We start from the raw sequence: 25,651 nt of genomic DNA on the forward strand, positions 1-25,651 counted from the left end.
TACTGTGCATCAAGCCGGTGCGACCGGTTGAGGCGGGCCGGCGGCGGCGGCGGCGCGAGAGCGGGAGGGAGCGAGCCGGCTAGATGTGTTTATCGTCGCGCTTTCTGCCACTCACGGCCCGAACTCAGTGACGTCACACCAACAACAACTTAAGCTTGTTTATTCGAGACTGTTTTTATCATTATGTGACTGTTTTTATTATTGTGTTCTTGATGAAACAATTTTTATCAAGTTAATAAAGCTATTTCTATCAGTATTGGTTATCGCGTGTTATTTGTGAAACATATCGAAATCGAACGCTTTAATAGGTACCTATTCCAGTGTGCGTTGAATCGGTCCCCGGTTGCACTCGTTTGGTGTGATAGTTGTTTATCGGCACAAACTCTATATAAGGGGCGCGCGCGAGCAGAAGAGCGGTATTTGTGCTCACAGGACGCGTCCAGTGTGTCGCTCCGTTTTTCACCGAACTAGACTTGCAAGAAGACTTCAGAACATGTCATCAAGGGACCCGGCCTCAGACCAGCTGGTCAACTACAAGAAAACTCTCAAAGTAAGTTCTTAGTCATCAATGCCATTAATATGGAGTACGACAACAACTACTGGGTACATAATATTATTACTGCGTTTGTTTATTAAGTTATCTTTACGATACTAAAATCCATTAACATCATCAAAACAACTATTCACATTTTATTTTTTAACAGGTTATGTTTTTACCATTATATTTTCCATTGTTCTTTAGAATTTATTAAAGATTGAAAATTACCCTACCTATCGCGTAAAACATAATGAAGTATTATGAGTTATTAGTTTGATAAAGAAAAGTCGTTACCATTTACTTAATGCGTCGTTTAAGAACTTAACTGTCTTTGATTGTTTGCTCTGGACTCCTCTAAGTAATATTTGCTGACCTTTAGCTACCTACGCTTTATCTCGAATTGGTGTTATCAATTTGTTAAAAGAAAAATTGATCGTATACTTAATTGAGATTCTGGTAGTTAAGCATGTAGATACCTACTTTTACAGCAGTGATATGAGTCTAATCATTATGTACACAGGACTAGTACTTATTTCTGTGGTACTTACAAAAGTGTGGTACCTACTTGCATTAGTGTAATTACTTATTAGTACTTTGTACCCTGTATAATTACTATGTCGATACCTACGCATTGAATGTGCTAAGCGATTGTATGACCCTTTCATGTTAAGGTTTAAGTAATATTTTAAATCAATGTTTGCTCTGTAATGTGTGTCCTTATACCTATATCTTCTCTTCCTATTGTATATGTAAATCTTTAGTGCTCACTGAATGTCCATTATCAAAATCAAACTTCACCAAACGTTACCGATACCGATACCGAGAGCAAATGGACAAAAACAAACCCAAATCACTAGGTATAAGGTCTATAGGTAAGGTAAGTGAGTATATCTTTGGCTCAACTGTAAAGTATAACCCCCGTTCTGAAGAAAAAAAAAACGCCCAGCTGTCTACGAGAAATCAAGGAAAATAAGTAAGGTCGACCGGGGTAAATGCCACTATGGGATTATTGCGCCTATTTGAATTTATTTAAACAACGTGAATTACAAAGCTCCCGTCATCTAGTGATAAAAGCCTGAGCTATTTGGAGAATAAAACGTAACATTGAGGGCGTTCGTACCAATCTTATTCAAGAAATAACGAAATCGACACAATACATAAATAGTTGCATTTATCGCGGTTGACTTTACATTAAAAAAAACGGTCAAGTGCGAGTTTGTTTAACTCGCGCACCGAGGGTTCCGTACAAATTCCAATTTTCTCATTTAAATAAATAGAATCACGAAAGACTCGACGAGAAGTTTAATATACTAAGTGTAATTGTGTACAGCGTCATCTATCGGCAAATTGGCTAACTAATTTGCGCGACCTGTATGTATGTCGGTTTTTCAGGGATAATTTCCTTGTGAACAGATTTCAACAATTTTTGTTTTATTTGAAAGAAGGTGTTTTTAGACTCTTAATCTCATAGGCATTTCAAGTATAACATACACCCGCAAATGGGCTTAAATTGCTTATTAAATTGGAAAATGTTTTATGATAATTAAAAAAAAAGTTTTTAAGATAGAGGTGTGATTATATTTTTCCTGTAATATTTATAATAATGTTATTATACTGTAAAAGTTTGATAATTTTTCGTTGGTAAACTTCGGAGATAAGGGGGTTCTATGAAAACCGGCCAAGTGCGAGTCGGACTCGCGTTTCAAGGGTTCCGTACATTACACAATTTAAACAATGTATTTTTTATGTAAAATGTAAGTGAAATGTCTTTAAAAAACCCGTAGGGGTCAAATCAAAAACTAAGTAATTAAGTCCCGACTCACGCTTGATTACACATTTCTAATAGGTTTTCCTGTGATCTATAGGTAAAGAACTATTTTGTGTATTTTTTTTTCAAAATTTTAGACCCAGTAGATCTATAGGTAAAGAACTATTTTGTGTATTTTTTTCAAAATTTTAGACCCAGTAGTTTTGGAGATAAGTGGGGGAATGGTCTCTTTTTTGTATATTTTCTTGAATAACTTCTAAACTGTTTATCCTAAAATTATAAAAAATATATATTTAAGTTTCTCACAATGAGCTCTTTCATTTGATATGTAACACGATATATTTTGAAAAACTTTATTTTTTTATTTTCTCATTTACCCCCCAAAAGTGGTCCCCATGTTTAAATTTTATTTGTTTACGTTACATGTTCATCTTTGGGTCACAAACTTACATATGTATACCAAATTTCAACTTAATTAGTCCAGGAGTTTCGGAGAAAATAGGCTGTGACAGACAGACGCACGACTCGCACGAGTGATCCTATAAGGGTTCCGTTTTTTTCCTTTTGAGGTACGGAACCCTAAAAACAAATAAAAATTTGTTTTGTTATGTTCAATTCAAGCTCTTTCAAATAATATCCCATCCCACTCGACCTAGTAACTAGACTTTGAAATTTTGCCCCTCTTTATATTGGCCATTTTTAATATTTAACAAAGAGGATATAATAAGATAGAGCGGTACGGTCATAGTAAATTTTGTAACCACTGTAAATTCACTGCCATCTATCGAACCTTGAAACTAAAAATGAAGATTTATAAAAATACGTTAAAATGTATTTATTTATTTATTTATGTATTAATTTAATCTTTATTGCACAAAAGAAAATACAAATGTACAAAAGGCGGACTTAATGCTACGAGGCATTCTCTACCAGTCAACCTTCGGGCAAAGCAGATAACTTGATTTAAATATGGATAAATGATTTTTTTATTTGCATTAATTATTTTTATATGATTTTGACCCATGTTCTTTAACGGATATGCGTTAAAATTATAAATAACAAACGAAACCGTCAACGCCCTCTATACGAGAGTAGGCCAAAACTAGTGGGGCCTCTGATCGAGAATCAAATTTTCGTGATTTTCGAGGCACGTTTTTTCCTTAGACTGTATCCATCTATTACGGAGTTATATCTATCTTTGATATTTAATAAAAAAAAATACACTTCCAATGTGTTTGGGTTATTGTTGTTCATGACTTCCAAATTTTAAATCGATAGCTTCAGTAGTTCTCGAGATATTTAGCAATGTGACAGAGATAGACAGACGGACAGAGTCGCACCATAAGGGTTCCTTTTGTACGTTTTTGGTACGGAACCCTAAAAAGGTAAAAAAGCACCCTCCATCCTCGTCACAAAAAGGTCCGTCTTTTTGAATCCAGTTAAAAATAGTGACATTGATCTGATTGAACTTGGGTGAATTTTATTTGTGCTAAAACCCTTGTTTATTTTATTTTCAGGATTCCCCTGGTTTCATTACCACCAAATCTGGAAGCCCCGTAGGAGTGAAGACTGCGATCCAAACTATTGGAAAAAACGGCCCTGCCCTTTTACAAGATGTGAACTTCTTGGATGAGATGTCTTCTTTTGACAGGGAGCGTATTCCGGAACGCGTGGTACATGCTAAAGGTGCCGGCGCGTTTGGTTATTTCGAGGTCACCCATGACATTACCAAGTATTCCGCTGCTAAACTGTTTGAAACTATTGGAAAAAGGACACCTATTGCAGTCCGATTCTCAACTGTCGGCGGTGAAAGCGGCTCAGCTGATACTGTTCGGGATCCTAGAGGATTTGCCGTCAAGTTTTACACAGATGACGGTAACTGGGATTTAGTTGGGAACAACACTCCTATTTTCTTTATCAGAGATCCTACTCTGTTTCCTAGTTTCATACACACCCAGAAACGAAACCCCGCAACCCACCTAAAGGATCCCGATATGTTCTGGGATTTCTTGACTCTGAGGCCAGAATCAATCCATCAGGTTTTATATCTATTTGGTGATCGTGGAATCCCTGACGGATACAGACACATGAACGGATATGGCTCCCACACCTTCAAACTGGTCAATGCTCAGGGAGTAGCTCACTGGGTGAAATTCCATTACAAGACCAATCAAGGAATCAAGAACTTGCCCGCGGATAAGGCCGCTGAACTGGCGTCGTCCGACCCTGACTATTCCATCAGAGATCTGTACAATGCAATTGGTAAGGGCGACTGTCCTTCGTGGACATTCTACATCCAAGTCATGACTATGGCGCAAGCAGAGAATTGCAAATTTAATCCATTCGACTTGACCAAAATCTGGCCCCATGCCGATTACCCATTGATCCCAGTAGGTAAGCTGGTTTTAGATAGGAATCCCAAGAACTATTTCGCTGAAGTTGAACAATTGGCCTTTAGTCCGAGCAATCTGGTTCCGGGGATCGAGCCGTCACCCGATAAGATGTTGCAAGGTCGTTTATTCTCATACAGCGACACCCACCGCCATCGCCTGGGTGCCAACTACTTGCAGATCCCTGTGAACTGCCCATTCCGTGTCACTGTTTCTAACTACCAACGCGATGGACCTCAAGCTATTGCAAACCAGGAAGGATGCCCGAATTATTTCCCCAACTCATTCTCTGGGCCACAAGAGTGCCCCCGCGCACAGCGTCTGCAACCTAGATACAACTTGACCGGAGATGTCGACCGCTATGATAGTGGCCAAACCGAAGATAACTTCTCTCAAGCCACCATGCTCTACAAGCAGGTGTTTGATGATGCTGCAAAGCAGCGTGCCATCTCGAACTTTGTAGGCCACCTCAAGGATGCCGCGGCTTTCATCCAAGAGAGGGCTATCAAGATCTTTACCCAAGTCCACCCGGAACTAGGCAGCAAGGTTGAGGCTGGCTTGGCCCCTTACAAAAAATACCATGCCAATTTGTAAATATTACCAAATTATATCAGTCCTCATAACCAAGGGCCTATCTGTATGTACCTGGGTAGGTACCTAGGATTATTATAAATACTTTCCTATTACAATTTGATGGGGATTTGTGCATGGTACATTTAAGTATTTTTAAACGGTTTTAGTACTATATAAATAAGTAATAAGTAATTTATATTGTTCTACTTTATTTGTTTTTGTTAATGTTGATTCTACTGGTCCGATGTAATTTTTAAAATTAAAAATGCCAATTCATGTACTTGTCTTTCTTTTCTTTACAACTAGTAGTTCGCCCCGAACTGAGAACTCGCGGTTTGCCAAAAACTATATAAGTATATAGAACGATTGAATTTGTCGTCATGCGATTTATTGCAAGGTCTGTGGAGCTCCTAACTGATAGATTTAAGTCACCATAGAGATTAAAATGGTAAATTTAAAAACAATATTATAAATTTGTAAACCAAGCACTTTCATTTGATACCAAACTCGACCATACTTTCTTCTAAACAAATTGACCAGAATAGCAAGATCCCTCACAAATAGCTTTTTGGCCTTCTAGGGTGCTTCTAGTTAGGTTATTGTAGCTCTATAATCACTTGATTGGGCCTGCTCATAATTTAATGAATAAAATATAATGCCCTCAACGTTTACCTAATTTCATTTAAATTAGAATAAATTTACCAAAGGTATTGCCTAACCTAACAAACTATCTTCTGATAGCTCAGTTAAAAAAAGACATCGAAATGCCAGGACGTGCCCCTAGCCAGCCGTGTGTTCCAAGTTGAATGTAAGAACTTCGCTTCGCTCGCTCATTCGATCGATAACAACTAGCTATCAAGACTTTATTTTATTCGATATATGCGGATAACGCAAAGTCTCGATCTTCCAAAATATTTCATAGTACCTAACGTAGAGGCACCAATGACCGACGAGAACCAATAACCGACACTTTTTTTTACCTAAGATAATAAGAGTAAGAAATTAATTTCTTAATTTTGCAACACTGTGCACTAGACAGCACACTGTTGACTGGCACCCATCGAATATATTGAATTTTGAGCGAAATCCGTCTTGTTTGAAAATAGCTGCGTGAAAATCCAGTGCGGCTAGAGATCTGGTGAAATTATCGTTAAGTTTCAATTCAAACCCTCCTCTCCCTCCCGGCCTTTTGATATGTTCACCTCCTAACTAGTCCAAACAAAGTTACGAAGCCAAAAATTGCGTTCCAAGCATTTCCCTCTATAACCTTTTTGAGCATTCATTTCCTGACCTATAAATAGGTATTTTTGTCATCTTATCATGGAAAACGTAATATCGAAGGTTATCCGCTAATCAGTAAAACAATGGCTGATATTCTGATTTTATTCCGGGTTTAGTACTCCGATGTTCGATAGAGTGGAGGCTAGTTGTAGTAGCACTTTGTATTGTAGAGTAGGTACTCTATAATTTACATGATTACCTAATTAGCCTGACAGTATCAACTGACTTTACAATGGGTGAGCAGATTGATTTTTACTAACAGTTGTTCCCGCCATTCTGTCCTTGTGCAGTAATCCACTTAGGCGCGCCATTCATAATGAATTCGTAATTTACGTAAGACGATTTTTTTCACACCTATTTAAGAAAACCGGCCAAGTGCGACTCGGACTCGCGCACCGAGGGTTCCGTGCTTTTTAGTAAGTATTTGTTATAGCGGCAACAGAAATACATCATCTGTGAAAATGTCAACTGTCTAGATATCACGGTTCATGAGATACAGCCTGGTGACAGACAGACGGACAGTGGAGTCTTAGTAATAGGGTCCCGTTTTTACCCTTTGGGTACGGAAGTACGGAACCCTAAAAAAGTAAGAAGAGGCCGCCCTCCTACCCCTGCTAAAATTTTTCTTTTAAGAATCGAAAGCAAAACATGAATACACATTTGGCTTGTTTTAATTTTTATTTTGCGAAGAAACAAACATTAGGAACGTTTTTATTTGTTTGTGCCCTCGCCCACACTGTTAACGGACATTTCGTAAACCTTATTACAAAAGGCATTAGGTCCACCGATGGACAGTTAAGAGTATATGTAGGTACCTATTTTTTGGTAATATGTAATTAACAAACGATTTTGATCAGTCCGTGCTTTTTCAAAATATAATTTTAACTTTGCGCATTTTTGTGATCTTACGTAAGAACTATCAAGACTTCGTACCACCCCCTTGAAAACATAAGACATCATCGACCCCCCGGCCCCCTAAATCGTCTTACCATAGAGTAACTTATACTAGAGCGGTACTGTCATAGTAAATTTTGTAACCCCAGTAAATTCACTGCCATCTGTCGACACACTTTAAAACTAAAAATAAATATTTTTAAAAATACGATAAAATGTATTTAGATATGGATAAATGTTTTTTTTTTTATTTGCATTAATTATTTTTATGATTTTGACCCATGTTCTTTCACTGATATGCGTTGAAATTGTTAAATAACAAACGAAACCGTCAACGCCATCTATACGACAGTTGGCCAAAGCTAGTAGCGCCCTCGGAACGAGAATCAAATTTTCTTGATTTTCGAGGCACGTTTTTTCCTTAGACTGTATCCATCTATTACGGAGTTATATCTATCTTTGGTCTTACGTAATAAATTAATGGCGCCTTATGTTATGCCTTGGCTTGCGTACCAAAACGGTAAAAAGGAACCCTTATGTTGTCTGCCACGTCGCTAAAATATCCCAGGGAGTATTACGTAGTCACGAAGTATTTTTTCTAAATATAATGTGTACCAAATTTTAACTTAATTGGTCCAGTAGTTTCGGAGCAAATAGGCTGTGACAGAAGGACAGACAGACCTTTTTAGGTACGGAACCCTAAAAAGTGAACAAGGCACTTCTAAGCTTAAAGCGTGGCTTCGCTATCAAAATTATACACTAATTGGACTCACGCCTCTTCCGCTGAAAGTGCAAGAAATTGCTTCCATCGAAACTGTTATTAAACGAACTAGACTGACAGAATACCTACCAGACGACATAACATATTATACGTCAGACATGCACAGCTACACTGATATGTAGAAGCACGCACGATATAAAATAAAACAATAATATACATAAACAGGACAGTAGAACAGGAACCCACAAAAAGCAGCATCTGCCTACACTTACCTTCCAACTCATTCAAATACTTACCGGCTATGGATAGGTATCACAAAGCCTATCGAGCAAGCTTCCACACTGATATCTGCCCATGCGATGACACGACACCACAAACTATATAGACCATCTACTCAAACACTGTCCCAAATATTATACTTCCGCTGTGCCCACGAGTTTCTCTGTGAACCACATAAATACATTTATTTAACCAGTTGTATAATGTCAAGACTCAGTACCGACCTAATTCTCTCTCTCTCCTTAGCAATTATTATTCCCATCTGATTGTGGGGTCTGCTTTTCTTGTCTTTTCTCTCCACTTCGCACGATCGGACGTGTCGTCTACTGAAACGTCGCAGGCCCTCATGTCTTTTGCTATGGTATCTGCCCATCTCATCTTCGGTCTTCCTCTTCCTCTGGACCCAGCAATGTTCAGATCCATAGCAACATTCCCGATGTAATCAGGAGGTCTTCTTTTCACGTGTCCAAACCATCTCAGTCGACTCTCTTGTAGCTTATCGGCGATATCACGTACTCCGAGGCTACCGCGAACGTGCTCGTTGCGTATCTTATCAAGCCTCGTTACTCCGCACATCCACCGAAGCATCTTCATTTCGGCGACTTGGATGGACCGGGCATGGCTCTGCGTCATAGCCCATGTTTCACTCCCATAGGTTAGAACCGGTCGTATTATGCTCTTATATACTAGGCCCTTAAGCTTCACGGGCATCCTCCGATCACAGGTAACGCCAGTCACTTCCCGCCATTTCAGCCAGGCAGCGGCGATCCGGTGCTGCAAGTTCATTTCCAATTTTCCTGAGGTGTGCAACATGGTACCCAGATATTTGTATTCGTCACACCGAGTGACTTGCTGTCCATCGATAACGAGGGGGTCTTCAGGCTGGTTTGGTTCATTACACACCATGTATTGGGATTTTGCGATGCTCAGCATCAGGCCCCCCGCCTTCAACTGACGTTTCCAGTCACCGAGAGCTACTTCTAACTCTTCTCGGGATGTTGTGCAGATGGCTACATCGTCTGCGTAAATAAATGTCCATGGTGCTTTGGTTTGGGCATGTTCAGTGAGTGCATCCATCACCAGGCAGAAGAGGTATGGACTTAGCACAGAACCTTGGTGTACCCCTTCGGTAACTGCTATTGGCTTGGTTTGCCCCACTGTGGTTCGGATGACCGATTTTACGTTTCTGTACATGTCAGCTATTACATTAATGTACCTCTCTGGGATATTTTTCCTCCGAAGACTCCACCAGATTGTCGGACGAGGAACACGATCAAACGCCTTTTCCATGTCTAGAAAAGCAATAAAAAGCGGTGTGTTTTTAGCCCTGAATTCTTGTGCAACCAGGTTTATGGCAAACATAGGGTCGATGGTGGATAGCCCCGGGACGAAGCCATATTGGTTTTTAGATAAGGAGCTCTCTGTTCTTAACCGGGCGTCGATCACTCGTTCATATAGCTTCATCGTGTGGCTCATCAACTTTATTCCACGATAATTGTTGCACTCATATCTACTACCCTTACCCTTGTAGAGGGGAACGATGGTGCTTATCCTCCATGCGTCCGGTATACATGAAGTTTCCCAAGCTTTTAGAAATAGATGGGTAAGGAGATATATTCCCTTCTCCTCTAGGCATTTCCAGGCTTCAATGGGGATTCCATCAGGGCCCGTGGACTTCTTGTTAGACATTTTTCGTAGCGCCGTTTTAACTTCCTGAGGTGATATCGGTGGGACGACCCCGAGATTTCTCTCGACCACTGGAAGGTCAACAATTCTTGTTGTTGTATTGAGAAGTTGGTTATAGTAAGTATACCACGCCGCCAGGATTTCGTCATCCTTGTACAAAAGCGTCCCGTCAGCGCCTTTGACAACCCTTGTCTTTATTGGGTCTTGTGATGCCTTGTTTCGGGTTTTGGCCAGCTTATATATCTCCTTTTGCCCTTCTCTACTTTCAAGAGTAGCGTACAACGATCCTGTTGCGTCTCTTTTTGCAATGGAAACCGTTTTCTTTGCCATCTTTTTTAGCACTTTATAAGTGTCTCTATTTTCCTGGGTTCCGGTGGACTGCCAGATTTTAAAGGCCGCCTTCTTTTCTTGCAGCGCTGTTTGCACTGTAGCACTCCACCACCAAGTCTCTTTAGGTGTTTTCTGTCCCGGTTTCGTGCGGCCCAGGGTTTTATTGGCCGCTTACCGACCTAATTAACACACATAAATATTGAATTGTTATGAAAAATAGTCTCGCAAGTCTATTTTTTTAACCTACTTCTAATAACCATGTCGCTTTTTAGGGTTCCGTACCCAAAGGGTAAAAACGGGACCCTATTACTAAGACTCCGCTGTCCGTTTGTCCGTCTGTCTGTCTGTCACCAGGCTGTATCTCATGAACCGTGAGAGCTAGACAGTTGAAATTTTACCAGATGTAGTATTTCTGTTGCCGCTATAACTATAACCACAAATACTAAAAAGTACGGAACCCTCGGTGCGCGAGTCCGACTCGCACTTGGCCGGTTTTTTTGTAATTAAAGGGGACAGGCTGAAAATCAGCGCTGCGCGGTCAATTTGTAATGAAATGGCGGGTGCAGCATATGCTGAGCCCGTTCCTTTTGTCGCGCACGCCAATGAGGGCTACCGCTTTTGTGCTCACCAGCTGGCGCCACTGTAAATGTAGGTCCTGAAAAACAGATCTCAAAATTCTTCTATGCTTATTTTTATAAAATCAGTACGTTATTAATACACAAAGGTATTTTAACGTTTAAATGTGGTATTTTTTAACCTGTTTAATTTTGCATATATTTACTTGGCTCTTTTTTTAAATCACTAACATTTCTTCTATTGTTTATCATGATTAATCAAAGAAGGACAAATATTTACCACAATTATGAATAAGGAGTGAAAATTCCCGATAAAAAAGCTTGAAACCCCCAAAACTTCTATGCATTTGACATTTTGAAAGACCTCCATCTACACTAACGCCCCTAGCGGCGAAATTAAACGCGGTAGCCCTCATTGTTATTTTTAATAATTATATTCCTGTAATCTCTCTTTTTTTGTATGGCAATAAATGTTTTCTTATTCTTATCACTACATAGTATAAAACAAAGTCGTTCCGCTCTGTATGTATGTCTGTCCCTATGTATGCTTAGATCTTTATAACTAGGCAACGGATTTTGATGCGGTTTTTAGGGTTCCGTACCTCAAAAGTAAAACACAGACCCCTTATAGGATCACTCGTGCGTCTGTCTGGCTGTCTGTCCGTCTGTCACAGCCTATTTTCTCCGAAACTACTGGACCAATTAAGTTAAGATTAGGTATACATATGTAAGTTTGTTTGTTTTATGACCCAAAGATGGACATGTAACGTAAACAAATCAATTTTAAACATGGGGCCACGTTTGGGGGGTAAATGAGAAAATTCAAAAATAAAGTTTTTCAAACTATATCGTGTTACGTATCAAATGAAAGAGCTCATTGTGAGAATCTCAAATATATTTTTTTTTTAATAATTTTATGATAAACAGTTAAGAAGAAAATGGGCAAAAAATTACCATTCCCCTTAACTATCTCCGAAACTAAAATTTTGAAAAAAATACACAAAAGAGTTCTTTACCCATAGATCACAAGAAAACCTATTAGAAATGTGCAGTCAAGCGTGAGTCGGACTTAATTACTTAGTTCCGACCCGTATGATGTATCTAAAATAATAGGAAAAGAAGTAAGAAAAACATTGTTCGAAAAATTTATCTGTAAAATAATAAACACACTAAAAAAACATAAAATGAAGGTACTTATATATATATATATATATAAGTACGTTCTGTTTATGTTTTTTTTAGTTACTATTTTACATACTTACACTACTTGATAACAGTAATCAATATTTATGAAAATGCAAAATGTAAAGTTAGGACGGTAACTTTGCGCCTCAAGAATTGTTACGAGCTATGTTGTCCGATAGCGAAAACCTATTTTATCACATGTCAGGCATTACTTCCTAGAACTCCCGTGATTTCTGAACTAATTTTGAAATGTATGATCCCACCACGGAACAATTGGTGTTCCGGACCTTTGGGACCTTTGTGCGCCGACTCAAAGCCGTAACGTAGAGGCCCTCTTGACACTCGAATAAAACTAAAACACGTGACTGAAATGTAATGATATTTTTAGAAGCGGCTCAGAATGCCCTTTCATATAATACGATAGGTTTCTGACCTAAGATATTTTTTTCCATACAATAAAAAGATGACGTCATAACTCCTCTCCTTTTTATTTTATTTTTTGGTGCTTCGACATGATGACATTCGGGTGGTGGTACATACAACCCGAATGTCATAGGTATAGATAGTTAAAGATCTAGATCTACGCTTTTTGTTTTAAGGGGCCCACTGATTATCAGTCCGCCGGACGATATCAGACTGTTAGTTAGAGCAAAAACTTGACAGTTCCGAGCAACTGACAGGCCAATATTGTCCGGCGGAATGGTAATCAGTGGGCCCCTTTAGCAACCTTGTTGTGGTGTTTAGGGTTCCGTACCCCAAGGGTAAAAACGGGACCCTATTACTAAGACTCAGCTGTCCGTCTGTCTGTCACCAGGCTGTATTTCATGAACCGTGATAGCTAGACAGTTGGAATTTTCACAGATGATATTGTATTTCTGTTGCCCCTATAACAAACAAATACTAAAAACAGAATAAAATAAATATTTAAGTTGGTCTCCCATACAACAAACGTGATTTTTTTGCCGTTTTTTGCGTAATGGTACGAAACCCTTCGTGCGCTAGTCTACGATATCGTATACAAAGGCAAGAATCGGACCTCGGTTGACCCAAGATGCAGCGAAAATGGACCCAGCGTTTATGCAATTACGAAGAATGTATTAACCCTCTGCAACTGTGGTGACTTTTTTAGAGAGATTACTGATGTGGAGTCTATCAGACGACATTTTTGATAATTAATTAAAAATAAAGTAATGGCAAAATGGTAACTATTGTTTTATCAATTGATCATTCCATTAATAATTTAATAAATTCATTCATTCATTCATTCATTTATTCCTTTATAAAACATAGTCTTAATTAAATTAAATTGTAAATCGGGTTTAAAATAAAATACATAAGAAAAATATAACAAACTTTAATGAGTTCACAGTTTCTTACTATTTGTACTAAGGCTCACAAAAAAATTATAAAAAAACTAAACAATCAACAACTTCTAGAAAATTCAGTAATTTTCCTACTTTTTAACATTGTGTTTATACCTGAAAGAAAATTTGAGAAAATCTAAAGACGGAATACGGCAATAATCAGTCCTGAAGTTGGTACTTATTTTAAGAGGCCGGTGTCGATTTTAGTCGCAAAAATGTAAAATTGATATATTTAGTCGGTGAAATTGTATACCTTTTGTTACCTAATTGAAATAACAAGTACTGGTTTCTATTAGCGCATCTTCTTATCTTACCTTTTATCAGATCAATTTGTTGAAAACAGACTCACTCAATTAGTAATGTTTGCTTTTCTGATGGACGTTTAGGTAAATGCGCGTAAAGCACTGATTTTGTCGCTCTTATTTGTAAATTTCGTAAAGTTTGGACGGCTAAACATGGTAATTTTGTATTACACATATCCTGTACTTGACGTTTATCAGACTACATTTTTATTATTATGACTTTGAAGTAGTGTAAATGAAAGTTAGACGAAATCAATTTTCTCCAGAAATTACTTCAAAACAAGTGACAATTTCTCTGAAAATCGACTTAATATCAACGTAATTTTGATACTTATATAATCTACAACATTTGTTGAAACTATTCTTATACATCAATTTGTATAATTTACCACCATAAATTTTTGATGAATTTTTAAAAACTGCCCCTTCTTTTCATATATTACCTGAGACGCACGCTTGCGACCTCATTATTAAAAGGCAAGATGAGAAGACGTGCTAATAGAAACCAATACTTGTTATTTAGATATTACGTAAAAAAACGTGTATAATTTCAACGACTAAATCTATCAATTTAAAATTTTTGCTCCAAAATCGACTACGGCCTCTAAAGGGTTTACCTCGATCAGCCATCTAAGATATATTTATTTATGTGGTAAGGTATCTCAGACACTATAGAAACATTAATATCTTTATGTGGTGACGTCTGATAGACAATATTCACACTATGGACAAGTACATAATTTTATGAGGTGAGGTATGTCAGACCCAGGACTTATTGCTGTACTCACGTCTGTGGGACACCCACAGCTCATATCTCCCGGTGTGTATACCGCGTCGCCACTCGGGCATCACTGTCCGATGCCGCGAGTCGCTTTAGGAAGGTAATGAGCGAGACAGAGTTATATCGAGCCGTACGCCGACATAGCAACAAAAAGTTTATTTGGCGGTGTCTGATATACCGCACATCAGTCGCAAAGGGTTAAACACCCATAATAGTACGGGCGGCGACCGTATGATCTACTACGTCATCTGATACAAGGATAAGCCCCATAGCACACATTCATAAGTAAGCATCTCTTTCAGGTTTGGAAAAATAGTAAAAAAAATTGAAATTCCGGTTGCAAAAAAAGCGAAATTTACGTCATCTGATACAAATATGAGACTGGTGGCAACAGGTAGTGTCCTGGCGGTTCAGCACGAAATTCAGTAAAATGCTGCAAGTGGCGTTAAAGCCGCTTCTAAAACTATATAACATCATTAAATTTCAGTCACGTGTTTTAAATTAAAATAAAAATAATTTTTAAAACATACCAAGTTCGGGCTCCTTCAGATACGATACCGTTGAATTCGTTTTTGTAAAATATACCACAAATAACATAATATCCTCATATTTAATCCCAAGGAAGTAATTTTGAAAATAATTTCATTTAGTTTTTTTTTTCAAAATATTGAAGAATTATACAAATTCTAGGTCCATGGGGTCCCAGCGCGCACAAGTTGTTTGCAGAAATCGCGAAGCGTCTGGTTGACGTAACTGGTGACCGAAGAGCTGGCGGCTTCCTCGCACAACGTATCAGCATTGCGATACAGCGAGGAAATGCCGCCAGCATCCTTGGTACAATGCCTCAAGGGCCTATTTTATTATATTAATTATATTATATTAATTAATTCGTTCAGTTTGTATGAAGTTTTAGTATCTCAATTTATTTATTTGTTTTCTTACTTTAAATTTATTTGTGCAAATAGTCATAGTTTTGTATAACTATAAGGATATAAGTATAACATGGAAATTTAAATTGTATTCTTTGACCACAATTAAGTTATTATTCAGTACATATATACAGTTAAAATTACAAATATAATTGAACTAAATTGTCTTCAATTACATTTTCAGACAGATTACCTACATATTAAAATATAGTTTAAATTAATTAAATTAAATTGCATTTTTAGTTTACAATAAGATTAGCGACTGTTTTTGGGGACCCAATTCTGGGTAAAGCCATTTTTCATTTTTTCATTTTTTTTTTCATTTTCATTTTCATTTTTTTATTGCAATCATGTTCAATTCATACAGGTGGTAAATAAAATATACATCGGTACATGATACGCTGTTAGGGCACAGCAAAATTCTCTTAAAAACTAAATGAACATTTTATTTTTATTTTATAAGTTACATATTACATTCTGATAGAAAATGACATAATTACTAAGATATTAATTATTCATTCTATATTGTTTCGTTATTCGTTTATATTATTATCATTTAAATATTCGTTCAATGTGTAATAACATTTTTTGATTAAAAGAGATTTAATTAATTTAAATATTTTTTTATCATTTCCTACATTTTTTATAGCCTCTGGCAGTTTATTAAATATTTTTATTGCCATTACATAGGTACTATTAGAGTGCTTTTTAATTTTAGAGGCCGGTAGTAGTAATTTGTTTTGATGTCTCAGTAGGTGGGTTGTGGGTAATTCGTATCTTTTTTTAAATATATGATTATTTTGTTTTGCAAATTTACACATTTCGAAGATGTATATAGATGGTAATGTGAGAATTTTGAATAGTCGGAAAAGTGGTTGGCATGTGTGTGGCATGTGTGCCATGCATATATAGTTTTTATTTTATTTTTTCTTGTCATATTTGGTGTTGAGTTTTGTATTGCTGGAGGGTTTCGGTCTAATTCTCCCTCAGCGACCACCCGTATTGGGAGAATGTATCTATTTCGGTTTTCATGTTCGTTGGTATTGGTATACTTATAAGTGCAGGGGGGCTCGTGACGTCACGCGGCGCAGTCGCTGTTTCGAGTTACGTAAGATGTCATGCTGATCTGATGTGGTTTATGTTTTTTATTTTTTTGGATTCCATCTTCCGTTTCCGGGTGGTTCTGTGTAGTCTAGGGTGGTGATTTATCAACGATCGTTTCTTTGTGTTACCTTCTTCATTATTTTTCTTAACAGTTAATTTGTCATACTTTATGAAAGCTATATTGCCATTATCGATTTCCTTTTGTTGTTGTATTTTGAGATCATGATCATCCCTTATTTTTAGTATATTTGCAGGAAACTTCTTTTATGTTCGTGTTTGTCAACTTTTTCTTGTTCTGGAGTCTTTTTTTCCAGTGTAGTAAACGCGACTGAAATAGGCCGGAGCGACTGATTTTTTTACCCATCCTTCTGATCGATTGTATTTCATGTTCTTGAATTTCCACTTTTAATTGGTTCCGAATAATGTCCATTACATTTTCTTGAAGTTGGAAGTAAGGTTTTTCGTTTTCATCGACTCCAAAAACAACAATATTTCTTTGGACGCTGCTCTTCTCTAAAGTATATAGCCTTTTTTTCTTGATTTTAAATTTTAATTTTTATATTTCCCAAGTCCTGGTTGAGCTCTTCGATTCTTTTGTCTATGTGTGGTTATTAATTTTTGTAGTAATTTGGTCTTCCATTTGATTAAATTGTGAATCTATAGACGTGAGCTTTTTGTCGAGATCAGTTCTCTCTCTCTGATAGAAATTTATGTAATTCTTCCATCTTGTTTTGAATTTGATTACCGCGCCCTCTAGTGGTAATGTTTTGCACTTGCAAGCGTATTAGGTAAGTTTTAGGTCAACGATCTATCCTGAACTCGTTTACTAAGGAATGTAGTTCGCAAATAATGAGATAGGAGGCGTTGTAAACGTCGGTAGGTGCCGGCTTTTTATTGATTAATTTACCACAATTGCCTCTGGATTTAATGTTTTTCAAACTGTTTCACGTTTTAATTAACTTCTGACAGATATTTCATTAAATCGCGGTCACAATAATGTTTGTTTTGCACCACTTTAGTACTAACTATTAATTCCGTATACTTGTTGTCTTAATTAAAATTCACATTGTATATTGAAAAACACTGTCCCTTCCATTTAGTTGTATTTCAATCACTTTTTAGGCACTGTTTAGTACTTTTAAAACTTATTTTTGTACGAGCTGATGTTAACCGTGGCACACTAGCGCCCCCTTCATACTTAAAGGTACGAAAAATGTTCAATTTACGTCATCGGATGCAAAGATGGGACTTGAGGCAACATATAGCAATTTATACGTAGGTTAAGAAAACACTCGTCTGCCACTCCCAAATGGCCGCAAGTACGTCTGCCGGGCACTATAAAAGTACGAAAATAGTGGAATTTACGTCATCTGATACAAAGATGAGAGTTGTGGCAACATATAGCAATTTACATGTACATACGGAAAACACTCGTCTGCCAGCAGGGTACCTTTAAAGTGCCCGGCAGACGCACTTCCGGCCATACAGGAACTGGCAGACGACTGCTTTCTGAAGCTACATATAAATTCCTATCTGTTGCCACCAGTCTCATCTTTGTATCAGATGACGTAATTTCACTTTTTTTTGTAAGTGGAAGTGGTACTTTTTTTCGTGTTTTTTTTTTTCAATTTTTTTCCAAACTTAGCATTACTTTTATGAACGTGTGCCATGGGGCTTATCCTTATATCAGATGACGTAGGAGATCATACGGTCACCGCCCGTACTATAACGACAGTACGCAACGCGTGACGCTTGAAGGGCAACGCGTCGAAAAATTACACCACAGCATTGTAGGCCCAGCTCTTAGTTGATTGCGATATGCATATTCAAGGAAAATGGAGAAGGGCAATCATCAAGCGCAATTTTGTTGTGTTTAATCAAATGCACAATTCAATCACAAAAAACCGGCCAAGTGCAAATCCGAATCGCGCACGAAGGGTTCCGTACCATTACGCAAAAAAGGCAAAAAAATCACGTTTGTGGCATGGTAGCTCCACTTAAATAACTATTTTATTCTGTTTTTAGTATTTGTTGTTATAGCGGCAAAAGAAATACATAATCTGTGAAAATCTTAACTGTCTAGCTATCACGGTTCATGAGAAACAGCCTGGTGAGAGACGGACAGACAGACAGACAGACAGCGGAGTCTTAGTAATAGGGTCCCGTCTTTACCCTTTGGGTACGGAACCCTAAAAATAACCCATATAGGTCCCAGTACATATGTTAATAAAAACCAAAAACTCCACAATAGTTAAATGTGTACAGGAACATATTTTACACTTGTTTAAAAACCTAATCCTCTTTGGTGCTAAGTACAGTACCGGTCAAAAATACCTACCTTCAGGTTTTTACACTTTTTACGGCAAACCTTTTTAAGGTACCGCAGTCAATTAGGAACCTAGCTAGCTGATCTATATACTTAATCTAACTAAGGCTCAGAATAATAACAAGCATAGAAGCCGGGCAAAAATTCTTCGCAAACATGTATACCCGTCCTTTACTTCCTTACGAATTAGAGAATGTGTGGAAAAGAGATGCATATATGTTTGTTATTTCTCATTTACGTACGGTGTCATAAGTTTTGTGCTTTGCTAAGGATGTTCTATGTCGACTTTTTATATCGAATAATTATGCACTTTTATGTGCCATGTTTAAAAAAATATCACGAAATTGGTAGAGTTAGACCAAGAATAGCCTGCAACGATTTTCATAGCACACGCAGTGCAAGTGTTATTTATAGGTACTTCAGACCGTTCCATCGGTTTGCCGCTGTCTGCCACATTTCGCAAGAAGGAACGGGAAAGAGCATGCGCGCCAAGTGTCCATTTTGATCGAATTTTGTCGATTTTTATTTATTTTCAAAACGTTACCCTACAATATCGAAATTCGAAAGCTATGAAATTACTATTTAAGTTAAGATTGTTTTTTCTTCTTTTTTTGTTTATAGTATCACATAATAAATAACCGAGTAAAGTTGGATTAAAAGTCCGAGTTCTAACTCTTACTTACTTACTTGCTTGGTTACTTTGGGAATTAATTGTATCGAGCGAAGTATCATAATTCGTGTATCGGAAGCTATGATATTAAAGATAATATAGTCAAGAACTACATATATTTTTTCCACGTCTACAAATATCAACGCCTCTTAGAAAAACATGATCATATAAGGAGATTTTTCGCCTTTTGGCTCAAGGAACCGCCTTCATAAGTTCATAGAAGTTTGAAGTTTAAAATAAAACTTGCATGGCGTGTGCTATCAAAATCGTTGCAGACTTTTCTTGGTGTAACTGTACAAAGATAATACTTAGGTAGTAACGAAATATACAAGGCAGTCGACATATACATGACCAGAGATGTATAAGATACCCTATAAAAAGTATCTAAAATACAAGATACTAGAAATTTAAATATCAGATACATGATGCTTTTGGGAATGGTATTTGAAATACTTACTAGATGCAAGATAAACGACTAACTACGCATTACTAAATACAGATTTTACATCGTGGGTAAAGCACACACGCGCGATAACAATCTTGTATGTAAGTCAAGTAAGTAAGCCAAAAAAGTGGTCTAAGTACTTTATCACTAATAGTGATTCACTATGCAATTAAAGGCCATTTTCTTGTCTGACTAAATATAAAAATGTCAAAAATGATCCTGTTGGTTTACCTATCCACTACTTACATGTTTAAATTCTCACCCTTTATGAATTATCATTTATGGCCCTGAATTTGGAGAACGATTAGTAATTTAGATATAATTATGAATATCTAACTTACGTTTCATCAATCGTGTCTTTTTTTGTATTATACTTTAAGTATAAAGCTATGATTGTCGATAGGTTATTGTTCCGAGGTCGATAAAAACACAGTACATCACTATGCCAAAAATATAACCTTTCATAGTTAGCAGAAAATTTCGAAAATATATACAAAAATCTATAAAGAATTGAATGGAAGTAATAATTACATAAACAACATACTGATTTTAATGTTTAGGTCAGGTCCTATAAATTAATTTCATCAAAATTGAACAAAACTCAACGATTTAAGGTTACCGGTTCGTGCGTATTTTCTTTTCTTCCTTTATGCGATTTACAGCCTTCGATCACACAAGACTTTGTCACATGGGGAACTTCGAACACAAATAATAACTTAGCACGTTTCCTAACAATCTTTTAGGAATATAAATCATATAATTAAAAATCAGTAAGATCTCAGCAAGATGACCGCGAAATATTTGAACTAAATTAATACGACTATGTAAAGTTGTTACAGTTGACACCTACCTGTGAAATAACGAACATATATTTTATTTGGCTGGATTATATCAGGTCCAAATGAAATCCATTTGACATTTTCCTCAGTTCATCTTATGACAATGCTAAAAAAACGAAAGAACTTGCGGATTATTGACATACCATGTAATGCTTATGTTACTTTATGGCAAATAAACTAAACTAAACTAAACAGATTGTTGTCTCACTCACTCATAGACAAAAAGTAATAGCGTGTTGTGAATACGATACCTTTTACCAAGCTTTTATTTTTGCCCGGCTTATGCTTTAGTCATTATTCTGAGTATATTCTGAGAACTTAGGTAATCGGACTGTCAATTCATAACAAAACAAAAAAAAATTTTATAAATTGTGCCGCATGACTTTAAATAGTTTTTTCACATCACCTATTCGAAAAGGGAACTTTTCTTCCCTGCTAGGAGGGATCAAAGTGGCACTTTTCTGTTCAAGGACATTTTGTTGCCAGTATGAAATATTGACACAAAGACATATGAAATTAGTATGCATATAATCGATTACAATTTCTTTATAATCGATTACGTGCATACAATTTTCTAACTTAAATAATATTTTGTTGTAATTGTAAACAATAAATGTAATTAGCATATTTTAAATTAATTAATAGCATATTTAAATTAAGTAAATTAATTAATTAGCGTAATATTTACAAAGAAACGTAAAAAAACATTCGTTTAATAATTTAATTTTTATTTTGAAATTTTAGGTCTCCTTTAACGCAGCCATACTTGTCTATGCAATTTAAAAAGTTAATATTTAAAAAGTTTTGTACAAATATTTCCCAAAGCATAATTATGCGGTTCTGTATTGTGTATAAATTTGTAAATACTTAGTTTAAATCAATAACTTTATAATAATAAATATAAGTGATATCAGTCTTCATAGTGTTCTTCCGAAGATTTGGTTCAAAGGGGTAAGAGCTAATTTGTTACCAGAAAAATCTACAAAAATAATGTACTTGATTTTCATTGTATCATTTTAGGTGTTTGCTGCTGCCTTTGAAAAGATATAAGGTACATAATTATGAGCTGTAGGTACTTTTAATTTGTCAGTATAGTCCAGGCGCGGATCCAGGATTTCATTCAGGGGGGGGGGGGGGGGGTTAAATTCTTGCCAAATTACAAAAATGGTAGAAAGAAATCGTAGGTATAAGGATTGGGGTTTGTAAAAAAATTAAACTAACAACAAAATAAAAGTTAATTTATCAAGACGAGACGATTCTTATGAGTGTATAAAATCAAAAGCGTTGTGTTATTGTATATGTATACTCATACTCGTATATCTGTCGAAATGTTTACGTAATTTCTCTTCGCGCGGCTTGCGGGCACTGTTTTGTCAAAATCCGAGCGGAGCCGCGGGTTCATGGAAACTATTTGTTGTACTCATATTTAAGTACTTAGGGTGGGCATTTTTTTCCAATTGAAAATGAAAAAAAAAAATAAAGTTTATTGTGTAAATTTAAACATACAGTAAATCACGACCCTGTGTCCTGAGCTAGGAAACCCTGTATTACAGGACCCAGTTTCGTTATCTTGTGTCAGGGGTTCAGGGGGGGGGGGGCAATTGCCCCTAGTGCCCCCCCCCCCTGTATCCGCGCCTGGTACAGTCACGTCTGAAAATATCGATACGGACAAAGTGCCAGAAGTATGTACCTATATTAAGGTCGTGTATACATATTTTTGGCACTTTGTCCGTATCGATCTTTGCTTAAAATAATAATGTTTTGAAACCTAATATATGTATGTAATTTCCTCATAGGTGATGTGAAAAGCAGTATGTGTCACATGGTAGCAAAATTATTTTCACCTTGGGCGTTAACACTTGAATCCCTCACTACGCTCAGGATTCTATGTTAGAATCCCTCGCTACGCTCAGGATTCTATTATAGAATCCTTCGCTTCGTTTAGGATTCAATTGTACGCCCTCGCCGTAAATATGTCATTTTTCTCCCTTGTGACACAATCTACTATTTCTCAAAAATGGACGGCAAAGTCGACGTTGCCGGTTAAAAAGTAGGTCGCGAAGGGCGTAGTTTATGGTCCGTCAAAAAATTAAAAAGTTAAAAACATTGCAGTCTCGATTTCGGGACTGCAATGTTGCATACAAATTCCATTATTTGTCGAGTTCCAAACTTTTAAAAGTTGAAGTGGCCATATCAAATAAAGGCATAGGTCCATTAAACTGCCAAACAGATGATCAGTACTTATTATTATAATGTTGGTACCGCGACTATTTAGGTGTCTCAAATAGCCCAGGTAGCAGAGTGATGTCAGCGACGTACAAGTGACGTCATTTATACGTCATAATGACGTAACGGACGTCATAATGACGTATAAATTAGTCTCCATGGTATAAATGCTACCTGGGAGGTTGGCGTATTTTCAGCAGAAAAATATACTTCTAGAGTTTTGAATGATTCACGGTTAGTTTCACTAGACTTATATTGACCGGGATACAGACCGTGATTACCTTTTTAAGTGAACGCAGCCGACGCGCAAGAATGAGGGTAGACAGAGCGCTGTCTACACAACTTTGACACCCACCCGCTATCTTCAGTCACCCGTGAACATGATGCATGTAACTGCGTCGAAATATCGGGAGCTCACAAATAATACAAAAGGTAATCACGGTCTATATCCCGGTCAATATAAGTCTAGTGATACTTCTATTTTTAATTAAAAAAAATAAAAGGCGGCAAAGCAAATCTTTTTACTTTTTTCTGTGAAAATATATACACAAGCGTTGCTTCTGTAACAGTCAAATTAAGTGGAAAGAAGGAAGCCTGAGGTGGTACACTGATGGCTCCAAATCCGGATCTGAAGTAGGCTGCGGAGTATATGGTGAAGCGCCCAGGAAAAGCATCAGCTTAAACCTAGGGCGTTTTTGCTCTATATTCCAGGCAGAGGTATACGCCATTATTGAATGTGCGTCAATAAATCTGCAAAGCAACTACGGCAACCATACTATCTATATCCATTCGGATAGCCAGGCGGCACTCTTAGCCCTAACCTCTGATGTCACCACATCGAGGCTGGTTGAGAACTGCAGGCAATTATTGAACAACCTTGGAGCCAGGAACAAGGTTGTTCTACGTTGGGTCCCGGGGCATGCGGGTATCGTTGGAAACGAAAAGGCCGACGAACTCGCGCGAGCAGGGGCTAAGGGGAAGAACTACAGTCCTGAGCCGTTTTGTGGGATTCCCAGAAGCCTAACGCGGCTCACCCTAAAGACCTACTGTCACTACAAAACCATTCAACTCTGGAGGGAAAAACCAGGGTTGAACCATTCCAAAGCGCTTATCAAGGCCTTCAGCAAAAAGGCGTCTTCGAGCGCCTTGGCGCTGCCTAGGAACCAACTGCGCAACTTGGTCAGGGTGCTTACCGGGCACTGCGGCCTAAATAAGCACATGCACACTATGGGGAAACGTGACATGGGGCGGTGCAGACTCTGTATGGAGGCAGAGGAGACGCCCCTACACATCCTCACAGAGTGCCCCTGCCTAATGCGCACTCGTGACTTGATCCTGGGTGGACATATATTGCGCCCGGAGGAGTTAAAGTCTCTCGAAACCAAAAAGATCCTGCAGCTGTTCGAAGTTGCAGGTTTGGATCGAGAGTTGTAGTAGGTGGCGATCACAATAGATCAGAGATGGTCGCAGTGATACATAGGCTCTGGAGCCTTACATAGCCCCTAGAAAAAAGAAGAAGAAGAAGAAGTTGCTTCTGTAAAATATTTATATTATATTTGTTATTATTGCGCCATTTTTGAGAAAAGCACTATAGTATATGACTCGGCTGGAAGGCTACTTGCTGGCTTCGGATTCAATTAAACGGACTCCCAAGGTCGTCCGTTTAAAACGAATCCTCAGCCAGCAAGTAGCTACTTCCGAGCCTCGACAATAATGTACTATTATTTGATACCTATTACATTTATTTACATACAAGATATATACAGTGGTACTACGTAAACGAAATTAATAACTAGCTTAAATCTAAAATAGGCCCTTGAGGCATTGTACCAAGGATGCTGGCGGCATTTCCCCGCTGTATCGCAATGCTATTATTTGATTAACAAGAAGAGATCAGCCACTTATTTTATTTTTTCTGTTCAATCCGAACGTTTATATGCGTGTATTTCATAAATAAAATTGCCCCGTTTCGGAATTTTACACTATTTTTTAAATAAACTTCCTTTCCAGGTCATTTTCATTATTAATATATTATGTAATAGGAAATATTATTACAAAAGTGCTTGATTTTTTTTTGTGTTGTCATTTACTCTGGTCATGGTAGAGTCTATAAGCGTATATACTTAATTGTGATAGGGCCTATTTGGAATTATGGTAGTCGAAAGATTTGAATCCTTAAATATGACACTATTGTGATGTGTACCGTTGTAATGTAATGTTTAAGATGGCATATATGTATAATAAATAAGATAGCGCCACGTGAGTGGTACCGTAAAACTCTAGTCCAACACTACAACTACAAGTTCAAAATTTAATTAAGTACCAATATGTTTAGTGTTTTCTGGTTGTTTTCCGCCATTTATAAAATAATTCAAATAATAGTTACACCTAAACCAAGATATTCGAGTTAGTTTTGGAGCTAACGTTACGGATGGTTTGCGAAAA

The 25,651-nt window shown here is 37.3% G+C and overlaps 1 protein-coding gene across 1 annotated transcript; it reads left to right on the top strand.

Annotated features, from left to right (window-relative positions):
- Window positions 1-317: 317 nt before the first annotated feature.
- LOC134754030 (catalase) lies at window positions 318-5,549 on the top strand. The gene is made up of 2 exons (XM_063690090.1): window positions 318-550; window positions 3,824-5,549. The coding sequence occupies exons 1-2, from the start codon at window positions 494-496 to the stop codon at window positions 5,288-5,290; spliced, it is 1,524 nt and encodes a 507-aa protein (XP_063546160.1). The 5' UTR covers window positions 318-493; the 3' UTR covers window positions 5,291-5,549.
- Window positions 5,550-25,651: the final 20,102 nt, after the last annotated feature.

Source organism: Cydia strobilella, chromosome Z (genome assembly GCF_947568885.1).
Source record: "Cydia strobilella chromosome Z, ilCydStro3.1, whole genome shotgun sequence".
Lineage (NCBI taxonomy): Eukaryota > Metazoa > Arthropoda > Insecta > Lepidoptera > Tortricidae > Cydia > Cydia strobilella.

Excerpts from the sequence above, each read along its gene's own strand:
- LOC134754030 (XM_063690090.1), top strand. The coding sequence starts at position 494 with ATGTCATCAAGGGACCCGGCCTCAGACCAGCTGGTCAACTACAAGAAA. Across the intron at positions 551-3,823 it reads ACTACAAGAAAACTCTCAAA|GATTCCCCTGGTTTCATTAC; the intron begins GTAAGTTCTTAG and ends TTTTATTTTCAG.